This window comes from Vipera berus, assembly GCF_964194415.1.
Source record: "Vipera berus genome assembly, chromosome: 1".
NCBI lineage: Eukaryota > Metazoa > Chordata > Lepidosauria > Squamata > Viperidae > Vipera > Vipera berus.
The window spans coordinates 25,257,555-25,281,367 of record NC_138202.1 but is presented as its reverse complement, the minus strand read 5'-3'; the positions used below and the strand labels follow the sequence as shown (position 1 = coordinate 25,281,367).

The 23,813-nt window shown below is 40.1% G+C and overlaps 1 protein-coding gene across 2 annotated transcripts in view; it reads right to left on the bottom strand.

Annotated features, from left to right (window-relative positions):
* The window catches only part of SAMD4A (sterile alpha motif domain containing 4A), a 150,514-nt gene that overhangs the window by 51,868 nt on the left and 74,833 nt on the right, over positions 1–23,813 (bottom strand). For both annotated transcript variants that reach the window (XM_081329332.1, XM_081329333.1), the window contains exon 3: positions 8,004–8,522. In XM_081329332.1, the coding sequence (XP_081185458.1) occupies positions 8,004–8,522 (519 nt within the window). The remainder of the gene's footprint in view (positions 1–8,003; positions 8,523–23,813) is intronic.

Below are 23,813 nucleotides of genomic sequence, written 5' to 3'. Positions count from 1 at the left end.
TAAAGATATATATATTTTTGACACATACTTTTCAGTGCTTAAAAAAAAATAACGATCCACCAGATATGCTCCAAATGCTGGCAAACAGTAAGCCATTTGCAAATATTCGGCAAAGCTAAGCATCAGACAAAATTAGGCAAAGAGGAAAAAAATATGGAGAGCCTGCAAAACTGCAGAGAATTTAGATTGCCAATTGCCGAATTGTTCAGTGACAGCTCAGGATCTTTGTATTTTCCAATAAGAGACAACATAGGAATAGCCGGTTTGGCACAGTGGTTAAGGCACCAGGCTAGAAACCAGGAGAGTGTGAGTTCTACTCCTGCCTTAAGCATGAAAGCGATTTGGAGGACTTTGGGCCACTCATTCAACCCAACCCAACCTACCTCACAGGTTTGTTGTTGTGTGGAAAGTAGGAGAAGGAAGGAGTATTAGATATGTTTGCTGCCTTGAGTTATTTATAAGAATAATAAAGGTAGGATACAAATCTAATAAACAAGCAAACAAAATAGCAGCTATTTAGAGTAGCTCGGAAGAAAAATCCACCAGTTTTCATGGCAATCTCTTCAACAACTTTCAGAGGATAAAGGAGAACTAAAGTGCCAAATGTGCCATCTTTTCTTTGTGTAGAAGTTAATACTCAGCAGGAGGTGCGTGCTTTGAAAATGACTTGAAAGAGGTATTTCCAAATGTGTGGAAGCCTGAATACAGCACCTCTTTAAAGCAGCTTTTTTTTTTAGATTTCTGTGATTTCTAAAAAAAATTAAGCACGTCTGGAAAGTGACAAAGTACCTGTTTTGTCCCAGGTTTGACCTTTAGCATTTCTGGGTAGAAAAGCAACTGGTGCAGCTCACCATACACTGTACAGTTCCTAAAATCCAGCCTGATTCAGTTTTTATTTTGACTCTCCAGTTGTTGGTGGACTCCAACTTCCATCAGCCCCAGCCAGAAGGACCAATGGTCAGGAAAGACAGGATTGAAATCCAACAATACCACAAGTGCCTCAAGTGTTCTGCTCTTACATCACACTGCATCACTAAAGAGCCACGCTATCATTTCTCTTTGATGAAACAACCCCAAACTGAACAACAACAAAAACCAAAAATTAATACATGAAACTAGAGCTGTGATCTTCTCTTGTTCCCATCTCCACATATGTTTACTGCAGGCTCTTCCCACTCTGCTCTTTGAGTAAAATGATTTGCAGACCAGAGTACACTGATTATTTTATGGTTATAGAAGCTACCCTACAGCTACTCTAAACCCATGGTGATGTCTATGAGTCTCTGAGTACCACATCTACAAAAAGTGCCAGCAATAATGGAAATACTATCAGCCTTTAATATTTGCTTTGCAGTCTGATCAATCCTGGAAATCAAGATTCCTGGAATCTGTTCTGCAGCAACTGAATCTGACATTTAATTGCTTATGCTTGTGTAAGGGGATTAAGTACAGTTATATTGTCAGCCTCTAAATGTGATGACCAACCATTACAAGATGATATCAGCAGAAAAACTCACAATTTCTAGCCTTTGTGTTCTTTAACTGTGGTATTAATTGGTCAACAACCATGCATTTAAGGGATGGGATAAATACATAAGATAGAAACTGTTATTATTTCTATTATGAAATAAAATTGTGTACTTGGTTCCAAAAATAAATCTTAACAGATCTAGTTTTTTAAAAAGGTAGCTGCTGCAAGATTGCAATTATTCACCATGCTTTACTATATATTATCATTGTAAAACATGTTTACAATGTTTGTAAAGCTTCCTGAATCTATCATTGCCCTATGTGACCTAAAACATACCTTCTAAAGCTCAACCATCACTCCTTTGTGGCTCTGCTCTGAAAAGTCTGGTTAAATAAACTGTCTTTCAACATTTGTTTTCAACTAGTGTTTCCTCCCAGAAAAATCATTGATAAATTTGGAAAAAATCCCAAAGGCAAAATAAACATAGCTTACTTACTATGCCCTTATTTAAAACATTTGAGTACCTTCCCCCTTTACCTGATGGATTCCAGAGGGATCCACAGGAAATAATGGGAGCTATAGTCTTAAGGATGACCTGTGGAAAGACCACGTTTAGAGGATTATAACTTTCTTGGTCCTCCTTGATCTCCTAGTAGTTTTACATTCTAGCTACCATGGTATTCTTCTGGATCACCTTCAAGGGATTAGAATAGAGGCACTGTTTTTCAGTGGTTCTCCTTCCTCAAGGAGTGGTTCCAGTTGGGAAGAGAGGAAAGAACTGCCCAGAAATCTCTACTTGGTAGATTCCCTTGGAACTCTTTACCCTTTCCACTACTTTTTAATATTTACATAAAATTACTAGGTGAGGTTATGCATTTGCATGGGTCTGACATTTGTTCTATCATCTATCTATCTATCTATCTATCTATCTATCTATCTATCTATCTATCTATCTATCTATCTATCTATCTATCTATCATCTATCTATCTATCTATCTATCTATCTATCTATCTATCTATCTATCTATCTATCTATCTATCTATCTATCTATCTATCTCCCAGACATGGACTAAAAGAGGACATAGTACTAATATTACAATGCTGAATTGGTGCCTGGAAATTGCCAGGATTGGGATGGGAAGGAAGACACTTGAAATGAATCTTCCCAAGATGGAAGGCATTTAGGTTTATGGGCCAGCTAATTTCAAAAAAAATCTCACATTTGATCAAGAACTAAATTGTAGTCTCCTATTCAGATGATTCCCAATTTGAGGGTCCTCCTAAATACACAGCTCCTGTTTGCTGAACAAATACCAAGTATGAGTATTTGCACAGGGAGATCCTGCGTGCCACTATGGGCAATTCCTGAAGTGGGAATCCTGCTCACAGACATTCATGCCTTAGTTACTTCCTGCTCGAGTACCATAATGCATTCTGTACGAGGAAGGAATTTATCATTTTGTGAGATTTATTATTATTTTTATAGTTCATTATACAGAGCTTTAGAGATGGGATATATATAGAATGACTGGATGGATGAATATTAGATTACTGTTTGGGGAATTGTTTTTTAATATCTGGATATTTTAACATGTGATTCTGTCTCAGAGTTTCATACCTGATTGTTTTATTATGCTGATATTACTGGTTTTTTTAACTGTTAGCTCATCTGATAGTATTTAGACTCAAGAACAGGATGGAAAGTTTACTTACAAATAAATATTAGACTTTTTGATTTTAGCCTGACCTAAAACCAGAGCAGTTCATAGGATACTACATCTCCCAGGAGCCTCAGCCATCATGGCTAATGGTGAAGGAAATACTGTTCTGTAAGACCTGTAGATTATACATTAGATGAAATTTGACTCCCTCTAAATAGACGTTATTTATACAGCAGGAGCCATACCTTTTCTGGCTTCTTTCGGACCAGGGCATTGGGGGGGGAGGGAAGAAATTTTGGGGTTTCTTCAGGAAAAAAAATGATGTGTTGAGTTTATTGCAGCTTCACTCGCTGTTTTACTGCTGATTTTAAAGAAGAAAATTGAACTCAGGCAGGTAGGCGGTTGGCATAGAATTTTAGCATCATAATCTTGAGAACTTTCTGGGGATTGCAAAACACAAACAAGTAAGGCAGATCTCTATCTGTATGTTTTCATTTTATATGTGCAAGTGAAAGACTGTTAACACTTCTTTAAGTAAAAATGTTAAATTTAGACTAACTTCTAAAAAAAAATCCCTGCCTTTCAAAAGCATGCATCTATACGCCATGTGGATACACAATCTGCAGAGTCTAAATGTATGTGTTGTATTTGAAATCCCACTTTATAAATTTTCCAGCAGGGGAGACATTCCACAAACCCCTTGTTGAACAAGAGCGACGTGTTAGGCAGACCAAGCTGTGCTCCTGGTGAGAGCAGAACGCCCTCATTGTAGCAAGTCAGGAAGTATCTTGGCCTGGGACAAGGGCTATTTGTGCAGGAACGACATGGAGAGAACATTCAGGCCAAAGGAAAAAAAGTATTACATAGCAGCTCTTTCGGTGGGAAAGGGTGGTTCATGCCAGAAGTGGAGCTGAATGGAACATTGTGCACCAAGCGGAGACTGACTCAGAAAGGAGCACCCAATGAGAAGCAGACGATGCTCGAAGGAAGCCACATCTGCCTTTGGTGGGTCAGGCTCACCTGGTTGAGAACCTGCCCATTGAAAAGGCTTGACGGCACTTCCAAAAGCATGTGCAATAGATATGGGCAGCCTTCCTCTAGTAGGGTTTATAAGGCTGCCCAGTTCAACACTGACTCTGAATGGCGTAGAGACTAATAAAAACAGCTGCAGCCCTGAAAAAGCAAGCAAAAGAGAATGGTAATGGATGGATGGAATGAAATGGAAGAAATATAGGTGGTATTGCGTATGGGTGAAACGATGAGAGACAAGTGATGAGTGCAAGAGATCTGAACGAAGTGTCTGGTCTTAAGCAATGGCTGAACGTATGGAGGCAAGTGAAGGTGTAGATTGAATTACGAATGTTAGAATATTGGTAATCCTCGATTTACAACAGTTTGTTTAATAACTGTTCAGAGTTACAATGGCACTGAAGAAAGGGCCTTATGACCATTTTTCACACTTCATGACTGTTGAAGTATCCCCATGGTCATGTGATCAAAATTCAGATGCTTGGCAACTGGTTCATGTGACAGTTGTGGCGTCCCAGGGTCACGTGATCTACTTTTGCAACCTTTGGACAAGCAAGGACAATGGGAAAGCCCAATTGACTTAACAACTGGGTAACTAATTTAACAACTGCAATGATTCACTTAACAACAGTGGCAAGAAAAGTCGTAAAATGGGGCAAAACCCATTTAGCAAATGTCTCACTTAAACAACAGAAATCTTGGGCTCAATTGTGGTTGTAAGTCAAGGACCACCTATATATGATTTTATTTATTTACAGCTGATGACTCTACAAGATTTTCTAGAGGTTTGCAAAACACTGAACATGCAATGCTAAGAACAATAAAATGTCTCACCCTAAGCCAGCATTCATATTTTTGTAACCAATTCCATTCTTAAAAAGTTCTGCAGACAAGCTATATTTTAACCATATTATAAAGTACCATCAAGAATGGTACCATCTTCATCTCCATGGGTAAAATGTCTATTCTTTACTGTTGGATTTCATATTTTTAATTTTTATTATTTTTGTTTTTCATGTTGTAAGCTACCAAAATCTGCAGACAACTGTAGTGCAATATAAATGGAATATAGAATTAAATAAACTGTTCCACAGAGGTGGAGCATAAACTGAAAGGAATTATACTCTTTTCCTATGACCTCAACATCTCAAGTACTTTTAACATCTCATTTCTGGATAAACCACTTAAACAGATTGGTTTTACCTGTAGCATCCCACAAATGACCAGTCACTGGATGACCCCTCCTTTTCCCATCACCAAACTGAACTACCCATTCTGACAGACTCCTGAACTCTGCTCGAAGTCCAGGAAGATTCCTGTTAAAGAGTACCCCCAAATCACAAAGAAATCTTGCAGGATGAAAAGGGGCATAACCCCAATCAGGTCACAAGATCAGGGCAACCAATTTGGTTCTCATTTGCTAACTCTTCGAGGTAAGAGGGTCAAGACCACAGCAGGAATTTCAGGAATGCTATTTTATTATTGTTGTAGACCAGACATGTCAAACACAAGGCCCGGGGGCCAGATCCGGCCCGCGAAGTGGTTTCATGTGGCCCGCGAAGCCATCCTGGAAACAATGAGGGAACGGCCCCCACTGCCTTGGCCCTGGCCCAGAGACCCTCCTTCTGCCAGAGACCCTCAGATCTGTCCCACTCCTGCCCAGGCCCCCATAGGCACCCTTGATGCGAATGATGTAGAGCTGGCCACGCCCACCCAGTAGGCCATATGCACTCTAGCCACGCCCACCCAGTAGGCCACGCCCACCCAGGCCACACCCACCCGGCCCCCTGAGGGCAACCGCAATGCTGATGCGGCCCTCAATGAAATTGAGTTTGACACCCCTGTCGTAGACTATAGGAACAAAATCTTGAAAGCCTATTCTCTCTGTCACATTTCATAATAAACAAAATCAAAGGCAGGATTACTTTGAGATTCTCTCTCATACTTGCTTCAATCTCTGAACTGTATACACTTTTCTAAGTTATTCTCTGATGGTTTTTTTCATACCTTCCCCAAGGTTATGTCTAATACAGTATCTGAATCCTGACTGAATCCAGATAACCCACTTCAACTACAAGAAATTTGTAGTTGCTGTCCCATCACTACTCACTTCTGCAGACACTATTACACAAAACTGGCTTGTTCAGTAAGAAGCATCTGTTCTACAAGTAAATAGTAAAACAAATTGATTAGAAATGCAGGACTGAAGTAACAAAATATGTAAAATATTCCTCAAGGAAGAAGAAAAAAGGGAAGCAAGGGATGTGAAAGAACAAAAAAAAGAGCTATAAATTATTTCCTTTGCTTAATTGTGGGTTTCCAAAATAGGTCAAACTGATTGTTCCCATAAGAATTTCTATGTAGCCATTTGCTTTAATGTGTTGATAGTTGTAACAGTTGCATGTTTTGTCTGTCTGCTTTTGCGCATGCAAATCTGAACTGGCTTCCTGCCATCCTCACGTCTACACTGTTTCATAATCAGTTATAAAGATGCAGAGGGTTAAGAGACAGTGCTCATTATTGGAAATGAGCAGCCAGGTCCTGACATGCATGATGATGCTCTAGCATCATCGGGTGTTGAGGGATGTTCTGAGTTCTGTTTCAGCTGCATCTGGAAGACCATCAGTTCTGTACATTAAACTTGTATGAAAATCTTTTAACACTCCATGGAGAAAACTGAAGCTATAATAAATCAACTGGCTATTATACACAATTAACCAGTGGAACAACCTGCCTCCAGAAGTGGTGAATGCTCCAACACTGGAAGTTTTTAAGAGGAGACTGGACAGCCATTGGCCTGAAATGGTATAGGGTTTCCTGCCTGAGCAGGGGTTTGGACTAGATGACCTCCAAGGTCCCTTCCAGCTTATATTATTATTATTATTATTATTATTATTATTATTATTATTATTATTATTATTATTATTATTATTATTATTATTATTATTATTATTATTATTTTATTATTATATTATTATTATTATTATTATTATTATTATTATTATTATTATTATTACTATTATTATTATTAAATTCTTTCATTTTATCTCAGTCAACTACTGCATTGTCCTCTTCTTAGAACTTATTCACTGTAGAGGAAATACCTGCATGACAACGGAGAAGATATAACATAGTGTATCTGAGTGAATATGTGTGTGTGCATGGATGGATATTCATAGAGGTACAGAGACATTACAGGTAGTCCTTGAATTAGGACCACAGTTGGAAACAGAATCACTTAGCAAGGCAATTGTTAAGTGAGTTGCACCTAATTTACAACCATTCTTTCCTCAGATAAGTGAATCATTCTAGTTGTTAAGCGAAATATGTGGTCATTACGTGAATCTGGTTTTCCCCATTCACTTTGCTCGTTGGAAACTGGCTGGGGAGATCACAAATGGCAATTATATAACTCTGGGATGTGCAACTATTATACATGCTTGTTGCCAAGCATCTGAATTTAGATCATGTGACCAAACAGTTGCTAAAGGAATGATTTTAAATTGAGGACTATCTACACTGATTTTCTTTTGCATCGTATGTTTGTTCTAATAAAGAACTGAGAAGACAGTTTTGCCAGACAACTGCTGTTTGTCTTTTTCTACTACATCTTATTTACAGCAGGTGTGGATATGCAAAACCCCATCAAAATTACCACTGAAGTTATCAAATATTTCTGCCTCTCCACTTTCTTGCTTTTATCTCTTTTGCTTCTATAATTTCTTATTCAGTGTTGTAGTGGAGTGGATTAGAAATGAAGTATCCAGTACTGAATTCTGGAGGCAGACATACCTGGTGACCTGGTGCAAAGCATCAACCTTGAAAAATATTACCAACTTACTTGTGCCTGTGCCAGTCCCAATCGTGTTGATGGTTGCAGGAACAGAGGAGGAGGAATAGAGAGGGAGGTGACCATTCTCACACCCCAGGTTTTTATCTTGCCAGCTGGAAGCATTCACACATATGCCAGAATCCCGAGAGCTCTGCCAGCCATTGAGTTTATCATCCGAGTTCTGTCTTTGGTGATAGTAATGTGAGTGCCCATAATCCACCGAGTCAGACCGGCCCCTGTTTTGGCTGCCAAAAATACCTGACGTGCGGTCCTCCAGGTGGTTCAACCACATGGCAAGAGCACTCCTGTCCTCCAGGGATGTAGCAGGATGGATCAAAGCATAGGACAGGAGTTGCCTGCTCTCCTCTATGTGTTGGTTGTGTTCAATTGAATGAGCCAGGATTTTGGGAAGTAGTTTCATGTACTCCACTTTTCCTTCAATATTCCCTGGCTTCAGCAAAGGCAGGTGGGTGAGCAACAGAGAAATCACTTTGTCCTTCGATTCCTGCTGCCACTGGTTAATGATTCCTGTTGTGCGGGGGGGGGGGGAGGGAGGGATGGAGACGAAAGAGAGAGCTGTGAAATCAAGAAACAAGCCCAAGAAGCAAATCGAGAGATCTTAAAACATTATGAATAGCTTTTTGACACTTATACCATCAATAATCAAATATTTTCTTTTCTTCTACTGCAGTGAAAATAAAGATGCAAAATAAAAACAACAATAAAGCAGGACAATACTTAGGCTGCATGCAAACTTCTGAATCACACAGAACCTCCAAGCAAATTCAAGGGTGGTTGGGGAAGACATTATGTTTACTCTTGCAAATGAAGAAGTGTCCACCGTTGTTCCAGAAAGGCTAGCATGAACACATATCATTTCACACCAATTTGTAACTAGAATCATACCCTCCTTAGAATTCAACTTCTCTGAGTAGCGTCCTGTTATAAACATATCCTAAAATGGATTCAGTCACCAAAATGTTGTCTTATTTGATCCAGAGATCAATTATTTCGTGAAACTGATCACTTGTGGCTGTTTTTCCAATCATGTAATTTAGGGACCATGGAAATTGCAATCCAACCTATACAGTACAGAGGAAAAGTTGTGGTGTGTTTCTGGTCACATGCAAAATCCAGCTGCAAAAGCCAGTACTATGCAATAAGTCTTGCTGAAAGGCAAATATCTCAGAGCAGGGGACGAAAACATGTAACTTCATATCATATTACAAGTTAAGTCTTCCCCCATCCTGTTGCCTGGGAAATCCAGATGTGCTGGCACTAGATGAATTGCAGACACCATATCTGGATTACATACATTGTTAGCGCAGAGAACAGAGTGGTATCTCTTTGGGCAGCTACCAGGTTGGCAAAAATGGCTATGCATGCTGTTATCCATTAACCCTAGGAAGGATCATAGTTCTATGGGGGAAAAGATCAGGCTCAATTGGGCACTGTATAACCTTCATAATGAAGCTTACAGTGGTTTCTGAGTTCAGGTGCCAGGAATGCAGGACAGTTAAAATTTGTAATTTATCAAGAGGAGAGAGAAAAGGAGAAGAAAACAGATTAATTTAAAATACAAAAATATGTTTAATGGAAAAGTAAAATATTATACGATATTCATTACCTTATAAAAATGTTTTTAATTTTTTATTAAATTTCTTTATTACATTTCTACAAAAGATAAGATATAAAAAACAAGAAAAAGGAATTAAGCAGGAAAAATAGGGAAGGGGAGCTGCAAAAGGATAAGGGAAAAAAAGAAAAGAAATAGGAGTAACTTCCAATTTTCTTCAATTCTTAGAAACTTAAGATATATTAAATTTTAGATGCAAAATTCAATATTACACAGTAGTTCTATAATCACAAACAATTCAAAACTCAAAATTTATATAGCAGTTCTTTCAGCTGCTCGCAAAAAAGTCCAAAAGTGGTTTCTACAAAGAAACAAAGTTACACAAAGTTTTTTCTTTAATCAGAGTAGTTAACTTCACCATCTCAGCGAGTTTCACTAACTTTTCATCATTCATTCTTCCATTGTGGGAATTTGTAAATCTTTCCATCTGTATTTACGCAAAGATTGCTTGAAAACAATCATATTATATTATCAGACTCAAACACCTTGAGGCCCCTTTTCTTTTTAATGATAGCCCTGTGGGGAATTCCACTCAGTACAGAAAGGAAATCATATCTGGAAATAAGTTTGATTTTTTAAAAACGTGTAATTAATTGCTGGTTGCTAGCCTTATATATCGTGCCACTAATATTGAACTTTCAGGAAGTTATTTATTAGATAAGCAAGATATCATAGTAGCAAAATATATTTAATTATTATAAAATGCATCCTTCTAAAACAGGGGTGTCAAACTCGCAATGCCATGTGATGTGTTGCAATGTATCATAACTTTTTTTCCATTGCCGGCAATGGGATGGGCACGGTTTCGGCATGACGCATCCGGCCTACGGGCCAGCAGTTTGACACCCCTGTTCTAAAACATAAAAAAAATCACTTATGAATCAAGGTATTTTGACAGTGAGGGAAGCAGCCCAAACTGGAATGACTTACTTTTTGGAATTCCGCTGAATAATATTTACTTTTATGTCTTAAAAAACCTGAAGAAGGTAAAAGATTGACTCAACCATCTTTTCCTTTAATGATTTAAATTAACCTGGTAAATATGTTGAGAATCCAAGCAAATTTCCATTTCTGCTTTCTGAGGGCCATTCATAATTCTAGTTCCTATGTTCAGTCGTGTCTGTCTATTCATTCTCCACTGCAAATATGAAATATTGGATTGACAAGGATGATTATCCATCCCTGTTTTGAAATCAGATGGTGGAAGTGTGGCTCGGAGACAGACAACCTTACTGCCTTTGTAAGCGATTATATATTAAGTGGAGGTTTACTGAAAGATAAATCGCTATTAAAGAAAACAAAATAGAGAAGTATGACATAAATTCCATTTCTTTGGCACATATGTGCCTGAAGTGACTCCACCCCACAACCCTTTTCTCTGTCATCTGCCACCTCCAAGATGGCTCAAACCCACCAAGACAGCTTATGTTTCAGAGATGGGCATTTATACAAATCACAACTAACTGAGAGAGAAAGAAAAACATTTTGTGGCTAATCAGGAACTTCATTAAAAGGTAACCTTTAGATAATTATTGTTTATATGGAGAAGGGGAATATTTTTGTATTACTGGTTACAGCTCTTAGTATGCGAGCCTGATACTTTTCTTGATTAAATTGAAGGCAATTCCATCTAATATTTAGAAGAGTGGCTAGATACAAGTTTATAATGCTTTCCATCTCCTAGTCTTCATAAGGCAGCTGTAAAGTAGTCAGACATTCAAGCTAGTCAAAAAATGGAATATTGTGAATGGGTTTTCCATCACTGCTGCATACATTGTGTTATAAAATTTGCTGCTTTTTATGATTATTCTGATTAGGTCAGTGTTACTTTGAAACTGCCTACCCTTAAATAGTCTGTTCCATGTTTTCAAGTCATTTTTCCAGTCTCCTGTTACATTCAATAACAGCAGCAAATTTGATTTTTTTCATAAAGAGTTTATAATGTTGTATCTTTGAAGTTGAAGCTAACTTCCTATAGTTTGCTCCTTCTGTTGTTGGATTTTGTAATTTTAATTGGTGACTAAATTTTATTATTGGTAATTATTAATTTTTGTAAGATATCTAAAATCATTTTCCCTGGGCAGAGAAACTATACATAAATTTATAAATAAATGCCAAGGACTAGTCAACCCTAACAGGAACCCTACTATACCTTGACTACCAAACACAGTGAGGGATCATTATTAAGTAGAGCCAAAAAATGATAAAGATGTACATTATAACTTCAGCCAATCAGTGGTATCTTTATATGTCCTAATCTAAAATTATGGTATTCATCATATTAAAAGGCATAAGATGTAGAGCTTGGTATATCATAGAATTATGGAATGAAAAGGGTGGAAGTCACCTAGACTTTGGCCACAGCAGAAATCTACTGCTATAGCATCTCTGGCAGATAATCATCCAACCTCCTTTTAAACCTCTCTGAAGACAAGCTCACCATCCCCCAAGGCACTCCTGTTTCATTGTTGAATAGCTCTTACAGTTAGGACATTTTTCAGTATAAACCAAAATAATTTCTTTGTAAATAAAATCTGCTCTTTCTTATCCTGTTTTCTGCCCTGTCTTCTACATGAAAGCCATAAACTGTTTATAATGCTTATCATGTCTCTCTACTATAGTCTTCTTTTTTGACACTAAACATAACCAATGATTCCATTTATTCCTCAAAGGTTTTCCCTTCCAGGCCCATTATCATCTTGGTCCCTCTAAGTCATGGGTGTCAAACTTAGCACCTCACATGACGTGTTGCGACGTATCGCGACTTTTTTTGCATTGTTGGACCCGGGGTGGGTATATGATGCAACCGGCCGGCAGGCCGGCAGTTTGATACCCCTACTAAACAATTCCAAATTTTGCTTTTTTCTGCCATTGCTGTTATATTGAATCAACTTTTTTTTCAAACTAGGTTCACAGATCACATTTTGTAATATGTTTAGTTTGGACTCATCCTATTGAATTCAACCATTTCAGGTTATTCCATGACTTATAATTATATGCAGGGCTTTTTTTGTCATAGAACACTCAGAACGGAGTTCCAGCACCTTTTTTGGATGGAACCTTGTAGGGTAGGCAAGGCGGGTTGTATGACATGTGTGAGTTCCGGCACCTTTTTCTTTTACAAAAAAAAAGCACTGATTATATGTAAAGCAAAAGTTATGCATGCAGTGAAAAACAGAATTGTTTTTCTCTTTAAATTAGAAATAAACTGAGAAAAAAACTATCTTAAGATTTGTGTAGTTTCTCTTGTCTATAGTATTGCCTATTTCTTATAAATGCATTCCTAATTTTTCTTCTGAGAAATGTGTTTATGGCTGCTTGATACCCATATCCGGAATTAAAAGAGCCCTTGAAGTGGCTAATAAAAACCAGACAGAAATTTTTAAGTAACAAACTCCTGAAGAAAACCAGGAAGCAGAAATATTCCATAAAAAGAGGAGTTTAGACAAAGTTCTTTAAACCCATAAAATGTGAGTTTTGCTAGATACGGGTTGCATTCACACATATTTAAGCTCTTTATGAAATTCATCCATTTCTGGGTTTGTGCAACCTTGTGCGATACAGACAAGCAAGATTTCTATGACACAATAATACCCTTGTCTAATGGTACCGAGTTTATCATGGGGTGCAAATATGGCCCCAACAGCATTAACTGACCTTGTTAAGTGTGCCTTGTGAATACAGCTTTCTTGTAATAATGAATTCCTTGATTCAGAAAAGGTTTATTCCCATATCTGTCCTTCACGGCTTCCAAACTGGAAAGGCACATGGAAGGAATTCCCATAATACCACTAGAGTACAGGCTGTTCATATGTAAAAATATGTTTCTTTGGACAGCTTGTCCAAGAGGACACTTCAAAGCTGCTACTTGAATTGCCAAGGTATGGCCAGTTCAAGATCCTCAAGTACGCAGAGCGTACACATCTAAGAGGACTGGGGCCAATGAAGTGACTTTTTGTTCACATGGACACATGCTCACATGATTAGAAGAAAAGAGCTTCAGAGCAGCTGTACTGTTCAGAGACACTTCATTTTGATACTCTACTCCGTGCCCAAGTGATTTGCACAACTTGCTGCTTCTTATATATTTTTTCATTTTTTTATCCTACTGCAATCCAAAGTCTCTGGAAGGCTATAGAAAAGGATACTTCCAGACAGCCTTATGGGTAGTGTTATAGTAGTACAACTTTGTAAGGGCTGTCTAATTTTTGGCCAATTCACTACTTCTCAGCTGAGAGTCACAACAATCTTTTCCCAGAGCTGGTCTAAGGTTTAAGGTTCAAACATCCTTAAAAATAAACACAAAAACCCCAAAAGATAATAAAAACTGTTTACCTGCACATCTGAATATCAAATAAATTTGATCAGTTATCAGAAAAAGTAATAAATAAAGATAAAACAATACAAACCCACACAGAATGTAACTGACCTATCTTTCCTTCCTCTAGAAATCCCAGACACATGAATTCACTTACTTTTAAAGTTGAGAAGGCATCAATAAGTTATTCTATATGCCCTATCCCCACCACACTGGTCACCTTCCCCTCCTGCTGATATTGCAGCTTTAACATGGAACAAACAAATATATATTTTTAAAATCCCATTTATATCCCGCCCTTCTCCGAAGACTCAGGGCGGCTTACAATCTAAGAAGCACAAATCAATGTGCTTAGCAATAGCCTTCATGCCTGCTTATTAGGGTTTTCGCCCCCCCCCAAGCGGCATTTTTACAAAGTCAGCTTATTGCCCCCAACAATCTGGGTCCTCATTTTACCTACCTCGGAAGGATGGAAGGCTGAGTCAACCTTGAGCCTGGTGGGTTGCGAACCTGCACTAATTGCAGGCAGCTGGTGTTACTTAAGGAGGCATTAGCCCACTGCTCCACCAAGGTTCCCCCGCACATGCGTGCTAGTCGTTTCCAACTCTAGGGGCCGGTGCTCATCTCCGTTTCAAAGCCGAAGAGCCAGCGCTTGTCCGAGGACGTCTCCGTGGTCATGTAGACGCCAAAGGCGCACGGAACACTGTTACCTTCCCACCGGAGTGGTCCCTATTTTTCTACTTGCATTTTTACGTGCTTTCAAACTGCTTGGTTAGCAGAAGCTGGGACGAGTAATAGGCGCTCACTCTGTTATGCGGCACTCGGGATTTGACCCGCCAAACTGCCGACCTTCTGATCGACAAGCTCAGTGTCCTAACCCACTGAGCCACCGCGTCCCTATGTATCTCTAGGGAGAGGCTATTAGGTAAGCAAGTGTCCAGCCTTCTGGAACTAAGCCAATCTAACAAAGACTTTTCCTGTGTAGGAATAATGAGAATCCAAAAATACTGCGTAGAAGGAAAATCAGCTAAGAAATATAGAAACCTACAAGCTATTCTTATAGATCCCATTATGAGTAAATCTGCTCATTTTCAAGAATAAAGAATTGGATGTTTCCCATAAGGAAGGATGGTAGCTTCAGTAGATGGGTACAATTTAGCCAAAATGTATATGAGTAATAAATATAAAGATGTCAGCCATGAGTTTCAATGTAGATATGAACACAAAATTCCATAGTGATTTTGCAATTTATAAACAAGTTTGTAATAAGCAGCAATTATAGACCAAAATAATATTTTATATATAAAAATTCTATACAAATTCAACAATGACACAGCAGCAAATATTTACTAAATCTTTCTGCCAGTCACTTTCCTTATATGTCAAAGAAACAAGAAGTACAATGTCATGAAAATGCATTTAAGAGCTTCAGTTGTTAGGAAATAAATTGCTAATCTATTACACCCTGGTTTTCTATTTGACAACATAGTTTTGAAATGCTGTCTTTTTTTTTTACATCTTAACTACATTTAAATAACTTTTTCAACCAAGAAGGATGCAAAGAACCAGATGTATGCCTAGAAGGGTTCAGAACATATGTGGAATAGCACAATTACGTCACAACAGTACTGATATGGGACTCCATTTAAAGTAGAACTCGACAAATTCAACACCCCGCACCCAAAGGAAAAGAACCCCAATAAATTGGATGTTAGGTGTTCTTCAATAAAAGCAAGCAACAAAATAGTGAGTTAGTCCATTGGCCTAACTAGAAGAACATTAAGATTTCCTCTCTGAAATGCTTCTTCCAGTCACACTACCTGAGTATAAACACTAATACACAATTCAAGGAAGGTAGAGGGGATCTGATAGCACAGTCACTGTTTTCCAATATACATACAGCTTTTGTCACAGGGCCAAGAAAAATTACTATGTAGATTTACACTAGAGCTGAGAGGACTGATAAGAGCTGCCCATGAAGGATGCCAACTGGACTGTGTCTTTAAAGACAATCTTATCTCTCAGTGCATCCCATCCCATCAGAGAGCTGGCAATGGCAGTGAACAGCAAGCACCAAGAAGGCAGAAGATTTTGTGTGCTATCTATGATACAATCTTTTACTGAAGACAACTGTAGCAGTTTTTGTGGTGCATCCGATGGGATGCCATCATTTCTGTTGTACCAACTACTGTGGAGGATGTAGTTAAATGGGATAGCCAATCCCCAAGGTGCATAGCACTTTTTGTGACTGTTTTCAGATTTGGAGAAGGCAGTTTAACAAGAAATGTACCACTTAAAATGAAAAGAATGATGGCTCCTCTGAAATTCTACATTTGTTTGACAAGGGAAAGCAGACATCAATCTAATTTCACCCTACGCATGTCTTGCACATTGGGAAAAGTGGTATCCTTAAGGGAGGCAGACAGGCATGATTGTGAGGCTAATAAAGTACCGTATTTTCTGGCGTATAAGACGACCCGGCGTATAAGACGACCCCCTACTTTTCCTGTTAAATTATAGGGTTTGGGCTATACTCACCACATAAGACTACCCCTCTTCCAACGCACACCAAATAAAAATTTAAAAACATCAGATTTGATTTTAATATGGTAATTTTATCAAATGCTTATGACATGCAGGTGCTTAGTAGGAAAACTGTCACTTATAAACATAAGGCTGTTTGTCATCAAACATGTAAACATAAAACAGTGCAAGTGGATTAAACTTTTCCTAATTTACTCTAAAGCTGAAAAGAAGGATAAAGACAATAAACCCATGGGAGCTGCCATGCTGTTTGTTTTCTAAGCTGTCAACCAAACTGGAACTGATGATGATAGGAGGAAGATAACAAACAATATAGAGAGAGCAAGTGCCGGGCAAGTCCCTGGCGAGTCAGCAACGCCCATCGTAACTCCAAGCTATATTTACAGGATTTGCTGGCGTGACAGTTTCCCTTTAAAAGCCTTCAAACTCCTCCTCTTCATCATCTGATTTCATTAGTACATCAATGACATCTTGTGATACACTTGTAAGGCAGTCATCGTATGGATCTAATTCCGTATCAGATGGTGTGGTCTCAGCTTCGGCTTCCTCTTCATCTTGCCACAAGTAGTCGTCCTCCATACCATCTAATGAATTTGATATGCCACACTTCTTGAAAGACTTGATTACTGTTTCTGCATCAATATCATTCCACGCTTTTATGACAAACTTGCACAAAACATCCAACTGTGGAGCACGCATGTTTCCTCCTTTTGTGAATGACTTTTCGCCGCTAACCATCCACTCATTCCACTGTTCTCGAATGCGATCTTTAAATGGCTTATTTAGGCACACATCCAGTGGCTGTACCAACGATGTCAATCCTGCAGGAATAACTGCCGCATCTGTGTTCATTCTTGCCAGCCTTTGCTTGGTGCTGGGAGTTAAATGAGCCCTGAACATATCCCACACCAGTAGACTACGTTTTTGAATAAGTCCACCTGGTCGCCTGCTCCATACATTATCAAGCCATAGCTTTACCCCTTCTTCATCCATCCAGCCTTTTTCATTCACATGTACAAAACAACCAACAGGGAACTTGAGTTTTGGCATTGTTTTTCTTTTAAAAATAATCATTGGTTTCAGTCTGGTGCCATCAGCTGTGCATGCTAGTACCACTGTAAAATTGGACTTCTCATGTCCTGTTGTTTTAATTAAAATTGTTTTTTCACCTTTTGGATGGACAGTTTTATTTCCAACCATATCAAAACTCATTGGGGTTTCATCCATATTTCCGATACTACTTAACGCATAGCCATGTTTATTGCGCTGTTGTATTACGTATCGATGGAAACTAATTACTTTGGCATCAAGATCTGCAGGTAATTTTTGTGAAATTTTTGTCTTTTGCCTCAGTACCAGATTATGCCTTTCCAAGAATCTAGTACACCAGGATACAGTGGCCTTAAATCTTTTGCTGTGATCTGGGTTAGATTTGGCCCACTGAAGTGCAAACAAACATATTTTATTTCTTGTCACTATATAACCGCTTTGGCGATGCTCATTCACCATGTCTATTACATGTTTTTCAAGTTCTGGCCAATGTGGAGTGCCTCTTCTTAATGCACACTTACCCCTTGGCATACTCTTTAAGGTTTTTTCATTTGCTTTCCAGTCCCGAACCATCTTTTCTGTTACTCCATATTGTCTTGCAGCAGCACAGTTATTATGTTCTGTGGCAAACTTTACAACTTTAAGTTTGAAACTGGCTTCATATTTCTTTCTTCTTACTGGTGGAGCCATGATGGGGCCTTGACTGTTAGCCATTTGTATGAACAAGTACAGATACTGGTGCTGTGCTGTACTGTATTCACCACCACGTGTATCTGCTCACCAGACAAGACTACCTTCCCTCAGAATCACCATTCCCAGTATAAAACAACCAGCCAATCACAACAAGCAATGTATTTCCTGCATACAAAATCTGCTTGGATTGGGTGGGTCAGCTCTCCCTCCCTGCCTGCCCAGCCCTCCCTGTCTCCAAGAGATCTGAGCGGTAGTATGCAATGTGTCACAGGAGTGTTTGGGAGTCAATAAGCTGAAGACTTTGAGGAACCCTGCCTTATAGCAAAGGTAAAGAATCCCAGTTTTATAAAGTACCGGTAGCTCTAATGTGCTTCATTGAGAATTCACCCCAGTAGGAGGAGATGCAGATTCTATGCATATTTACGGTACACAGAAGCGAAAGAAATAACTCAATATTTCACTTCCTGGCACACAATCTGCATATTAACAACTCTTTTAGTACCCTTTTTTTTATAAGTGCCACGATATTGCTAAAATAAAAGAGGTAAACTTCGTGACCCACCCAGCCCATGCATAAAACAGAAATGAAAAGTCTTAAGCCTTTTCGTTCCCAAATACCAAGGTTTCCCCCGAATTTTGTGCGGTTAAATAAACGGCATTTGCATATTGTTTCTCCACGGAGCACCGACAAAATTCGCTCGAATTAAGGAATGTGGGGAGCTAAAGAATCGGGCTATAGGGAATGTCTGGCATGACGGGCAACCCTGGGAAACACGAGGACTGTAGTGGCACCCTCAGTTCGCACGTTCCGATCCGGGAAAGTGCCCGGAGCCTCCTCCGTTATGGTATTTCTAACGGAACGTCTCCACGCCCACATCACACCTGCCTCGCCTTTTAAATCAAGCTCCCTTTCCTCCCTGCTCCGTTTCCCTCCCTGTTTCCCTGCTCCGCCTGCTCTGTGATTGGCCCAGCTTTGCTCCTTTCCCGCCAAAGGGGCGCCTCGCCTTATTTTCTCTGAGCTCTCTCGCCTGCTGCGCTGCTGCTCTCAGTTCCGCACTCCGTGACCGGGCAAGCAATTCTTCTGGTCAGCGCGAGTCAGGCGGTGCCTCGGCGGGAGCAAAGGCTCTCCCTTCCTACGGTCGAGCGGGGCGCCTCTGGGGACCGCCTGCCCGTCCTCTCGTCGGGGACCTGACAGCCAAGCATTGGAGGCGCCAGCATGGCCAGTCCTAGAGAGAGCAACGGCGGCGGCTGCAGTAGCCACCCCAGGAGCTGACGAGAGTTTGCCTTCCATCACCTGTTCGCCGTCGGCCGCTTAACCACGGGTCGCCATCGCCTGCCTCCATTCAGCCCAGGGCTCCAGCCGAGCGGGAGTTGTGTTTCTGCGAAGAGGCAGCGGCCGTGGCGGCGGCAAGGGACTCAAGAAAACTTCCTGTCGCTGGGGAAGGACGACGAAGTCACCCCCGGCAGCGGCTGCCCGAGACGACGGGCGCGGGCTAGTCCCGCTCCTCTCATCAGGGACCTGTCAGCCAGCATTGGAGGCGCTAGCACGGCCAGTCCTAGAGAGAGCAATGGCAGCAGCTGCAGTAGCTGCCCCAGAAGCTGACGAGAGTTTGCCCTCCATCACCCGTTCGCCGTTCGCCGTCAGCCGCTTTACCACGGGTCGCCATGCCTACCTCCATTCACCCAGCGATCCCGCCGCCCAGCAGAAAAGAGAAAAGATCCGAAGGTTTTTTTCCCGGCGTATAAGACGACCCGGCGTATAAGACGACCCCCCAACTTTTGAGGTGATTTTCATGGCTTAAAAAGTCGTCTTATACGCCGGAAAATACGGTAGTTACAATGTGCAATTTACCCTACTGGAATGAGAGTCGTTTGTTGTAATACAGAACTTACAAAGTCCAGGCTCAGTCTGGCATTGTAGGTCTTTAAAAGAAGCAGGTATCAAAATCTCCTCTTGATATTTTGAGAAGCCATTGCTTCTACTCAAACAAAAGAACACTGTTGGGAGAAATATTCTGCAGAGCTGCTTTTGCAAATATGACCAGTCCTGAATAAATACATCATCTTAGTCCATAGTCAAATAGAAGACATTAAAGGGGGTTAAAAGCAATTTAAATGAAACATTAGTTGTCAATAAGAATAAAATGATTTACCTGAGGCTCTCAAATGAGCTGGCCAAGCCTACATTTTTGGGTAAAGGGTGTAATCTATATTTTTGAGGAAAAGGCTCTAGTCTCCTGTCATGGAAGGACCAGAAACTCACCATTAGAGAAGGGTACGATTATCTCTCTGTGCTGGAGAGCAAGGCTGATTTTCTCTCCCAGGGACTGCCAGAGAATAATGCAAGAACCCCTGTGGTGAGCAAAACTGGGGATACTCAGTAATCTATATTTATTTCAGGTTTCGTTTATTTAGATTTATAGAGCTGCCTGTTTCCCAAGGCAACCTTAGGTGGTAAACATAATTTAAAAACCAATATAAATAACACAACTGATAAAAACCAGATAATAAAAAGCAAAACATGGATGCTTAAGATAATTCCTTAACAACAATTGTAAAATCTCACAGGCTTCACTACCTTCCTAATCCTCATGCCTGGGAAAATAGCCAGAGCATTTTTCCAGCATTACTGCTGGAAAGCCAGCAGTAATCTCAGGTGGTAGAGATTCCACAGAGCAGCACCATGGCAGAAGAGACATACTTTGCAGGTGTCAGTAATCAGTATTCTTTAATTGGTAGGATTCAGAGAGTAAGAGTAATTGAATATCCTGCTCCCATCCCATGAAGGACTTTGTAGTTAGCACCAGGACCGTGTATTGCGCTCAGATGCTTCTTGGGAGTCCAGACAACTCATGAAGTAAGGGCACCCCCATAATTGCCTGTGTCACTGTAGTCTGGACCAACTGCAGCTCCTGGATATTCTTTAAGGGGAATCCCATGTAAAGCACACTGCACTAATCCATTTGGGAGGAGACCAAAAGCATAGTGCCTGTGTAGTTCCTCCCAGTCCAGTTAAGGATGCAATTGGCATATTACAGGTAATTTTACAAAAACCTCCTTGACTATAGGTGTGCCTACTCCTCAAATAGGAACTGCAAATCCAGAGGGATTCCCAAACTGTACCTTAATTCTCTCTGGGGAAGTGTACTAATGATGGGGAAATCACTACCGCAGGAAGCCCTAAAAGCCAAAGTCCTCAGATTAGTTGAGCTGAACCTGCTGTTCCCCATCCAGTCCCCCAAAGCTTCCCGACATCAGGACAGAACTTCAATGGCATTCTTGATGTACAGCTAAGCATTATCCGCATATTTCTGATATCTCAACCCATGCTGTAAAATAAACTTACCAAGTATCTTCATGTGGATGTTAAATAGGAGTTGGTGTACATCAAGCCTTGAGACACACCACAAATCACCAAGAAGTCAAACAGAGCAAGGATGGAGCATGCCTTCATCCCGCTCCATCTGAGGTCATACATAGCATCTCATATACATTACATTGGCCACTCATTTTGCAGGAATTAAAGCAGAACTGCCAGAAGAGTAGAAAACACTCGTCTAGAAGGATCAACAACCTAACTCTGTAAAAAGAAGGAATGCATAATTTGAGACCTAGTCTCATTAAGTGATCCTCCAGCCGATGGAGCTATTTGGCAGGTTGGCACCAAACAGTAATTTTAATGTCAAAGAAAAGGAAATTATTAAACATCTGGAGGCACATATTTATATTAGTTAATGAATGCAATATAATTTAAATTCAGCTGTCCATATTTAGATACAGACACTGGCACAGCATACAAAGAATGAAGTCTAGCCCTTGTCTGAAAATATGGTGCACTTCTGCAATAAGACAACTATCTTCATAAATGTATAAATAGTTCAGGTTTCTAGACGTCAGTATTCTGCCTTTAGGACCCCAAGCACCCAGGATTTTGTCTGTATCCTCCACAGCCACAGTTTAGACAACTATAGTTAGCAGTCTTTGGCACACTGTAAATGAAAACAGAAGCAGCCGGGGAGCAGGGAAATTGTAGGAAATAAAAGATAGATGGGGACTGTGTGGTCTAATTCCCCCCCCTCCCGGGACATAAGCTGCTAACTGCTGATGAGATTTTTTCCATACAGAAATAATACAAGTGAAACTATGAAGAACAGCATTGCTCACCCTATACTGCAACACATCGGTCCAGATAACTGGGCAGTGCCACAGGGTGGGGGTGGTGTTACAGGAAAGGGAAAGCTAGAATCATTGCTTTGTTTCGTTTTGTAAGGAAGACACAAAGTAATATAGGGCTCCTGGCCAAATTAAAAAATAAATCAACACTCGCATCCTGACTGCACTGTGCCGCCATGTGACCTCTTCTTTTGGAATTTCTGCTTGTGACCGGCCAGTGAAATGACTCTGTGACCTGTAATAACACCACTCCAAAATTAGATTACAGCTTCACTTGGTCTTTCTCCACCCCATCAGGCAGAACACAAGCTTCAAGGGTTTTCTTTCCATTTAGGGGTTCTTTTTTTATTTTTTGGGATGCTCATAATACACTTCTTTCACATTGCCAGCTCCAACCCAATTATGTTGTGAGAGGTTTCTATACTCTCTCCTTTGAGGAAGAAAAGCCACAATGGCTGACCACAGAATGTTGTTTTGCTAAAGTCCAGGAGGCATCCAACAACACTCACATACACAAACCAATTGGTCTAAGTACCATTAAATACACACTTTCACACGCCCCTTTTCTTTCTTAGTTAGATCTGCAATCTCTGACGCCGCAACGAACTTAGAAGAAAGCCTCTGTCCTCGTGACATCATGAAACTTCTTTCCACCTACTCCTTGAGATGCTCTCCTCCCAAACTTTTAAAACAAACTAAGTAACAAGCTAAATTCCAACTAGATAAACCTGAACGATGGTTAAAACAGCAGCAGTTTGAAAAGTGTGAGACAATTGCTTACAATGTGGAGGAGATGAGGAAAAAGTCACTTATACTTTCATAAGGAAGACTATATTATTTGAGGAGTCACAACAGAAGGAAACTGAGCTCCTTCTATGGAACAAATCTCACCATCACATTCAATTCTTATTCTCTGTTCATACAAGACAAGCCTGAATACTTCCTAGCCTGGAAAGCTGGTGTACATCAATCCTAGTGCTTTCAAACATAACTTTCAAATAGGGCCATATATATGGGAAAACTATGATACAAAAAGATATGTGGTGCTGGGCAAACTATCTCCCAAGAAACTAATTTTCATAGCTAGTATTTCCATCAAGATGTCACGTCTTACCAGAACAGAAAGTGGAAGCAACAGATTCTGGATGGCATGCAATGTTAGGGTTATGCATAGTAGAGAACTTCTGAACAGAATTCCAGGAATAGGATAAAAGTCCCAAATCAATTTCCCCAGAGAAAGTAATTGAGTAGTAACCATTATCTGCCACCACAAACTTCTATGGCAGGGGTGTCAAACTGCCGGCCCACGAGCCAGACACGCCATCAGGAAGCCGTGCCCACCCCATTGCCGGCAATGGCAAAACTGTCCTGATATGTTGCGCGACGTCACGTGATGTCGCGAGTT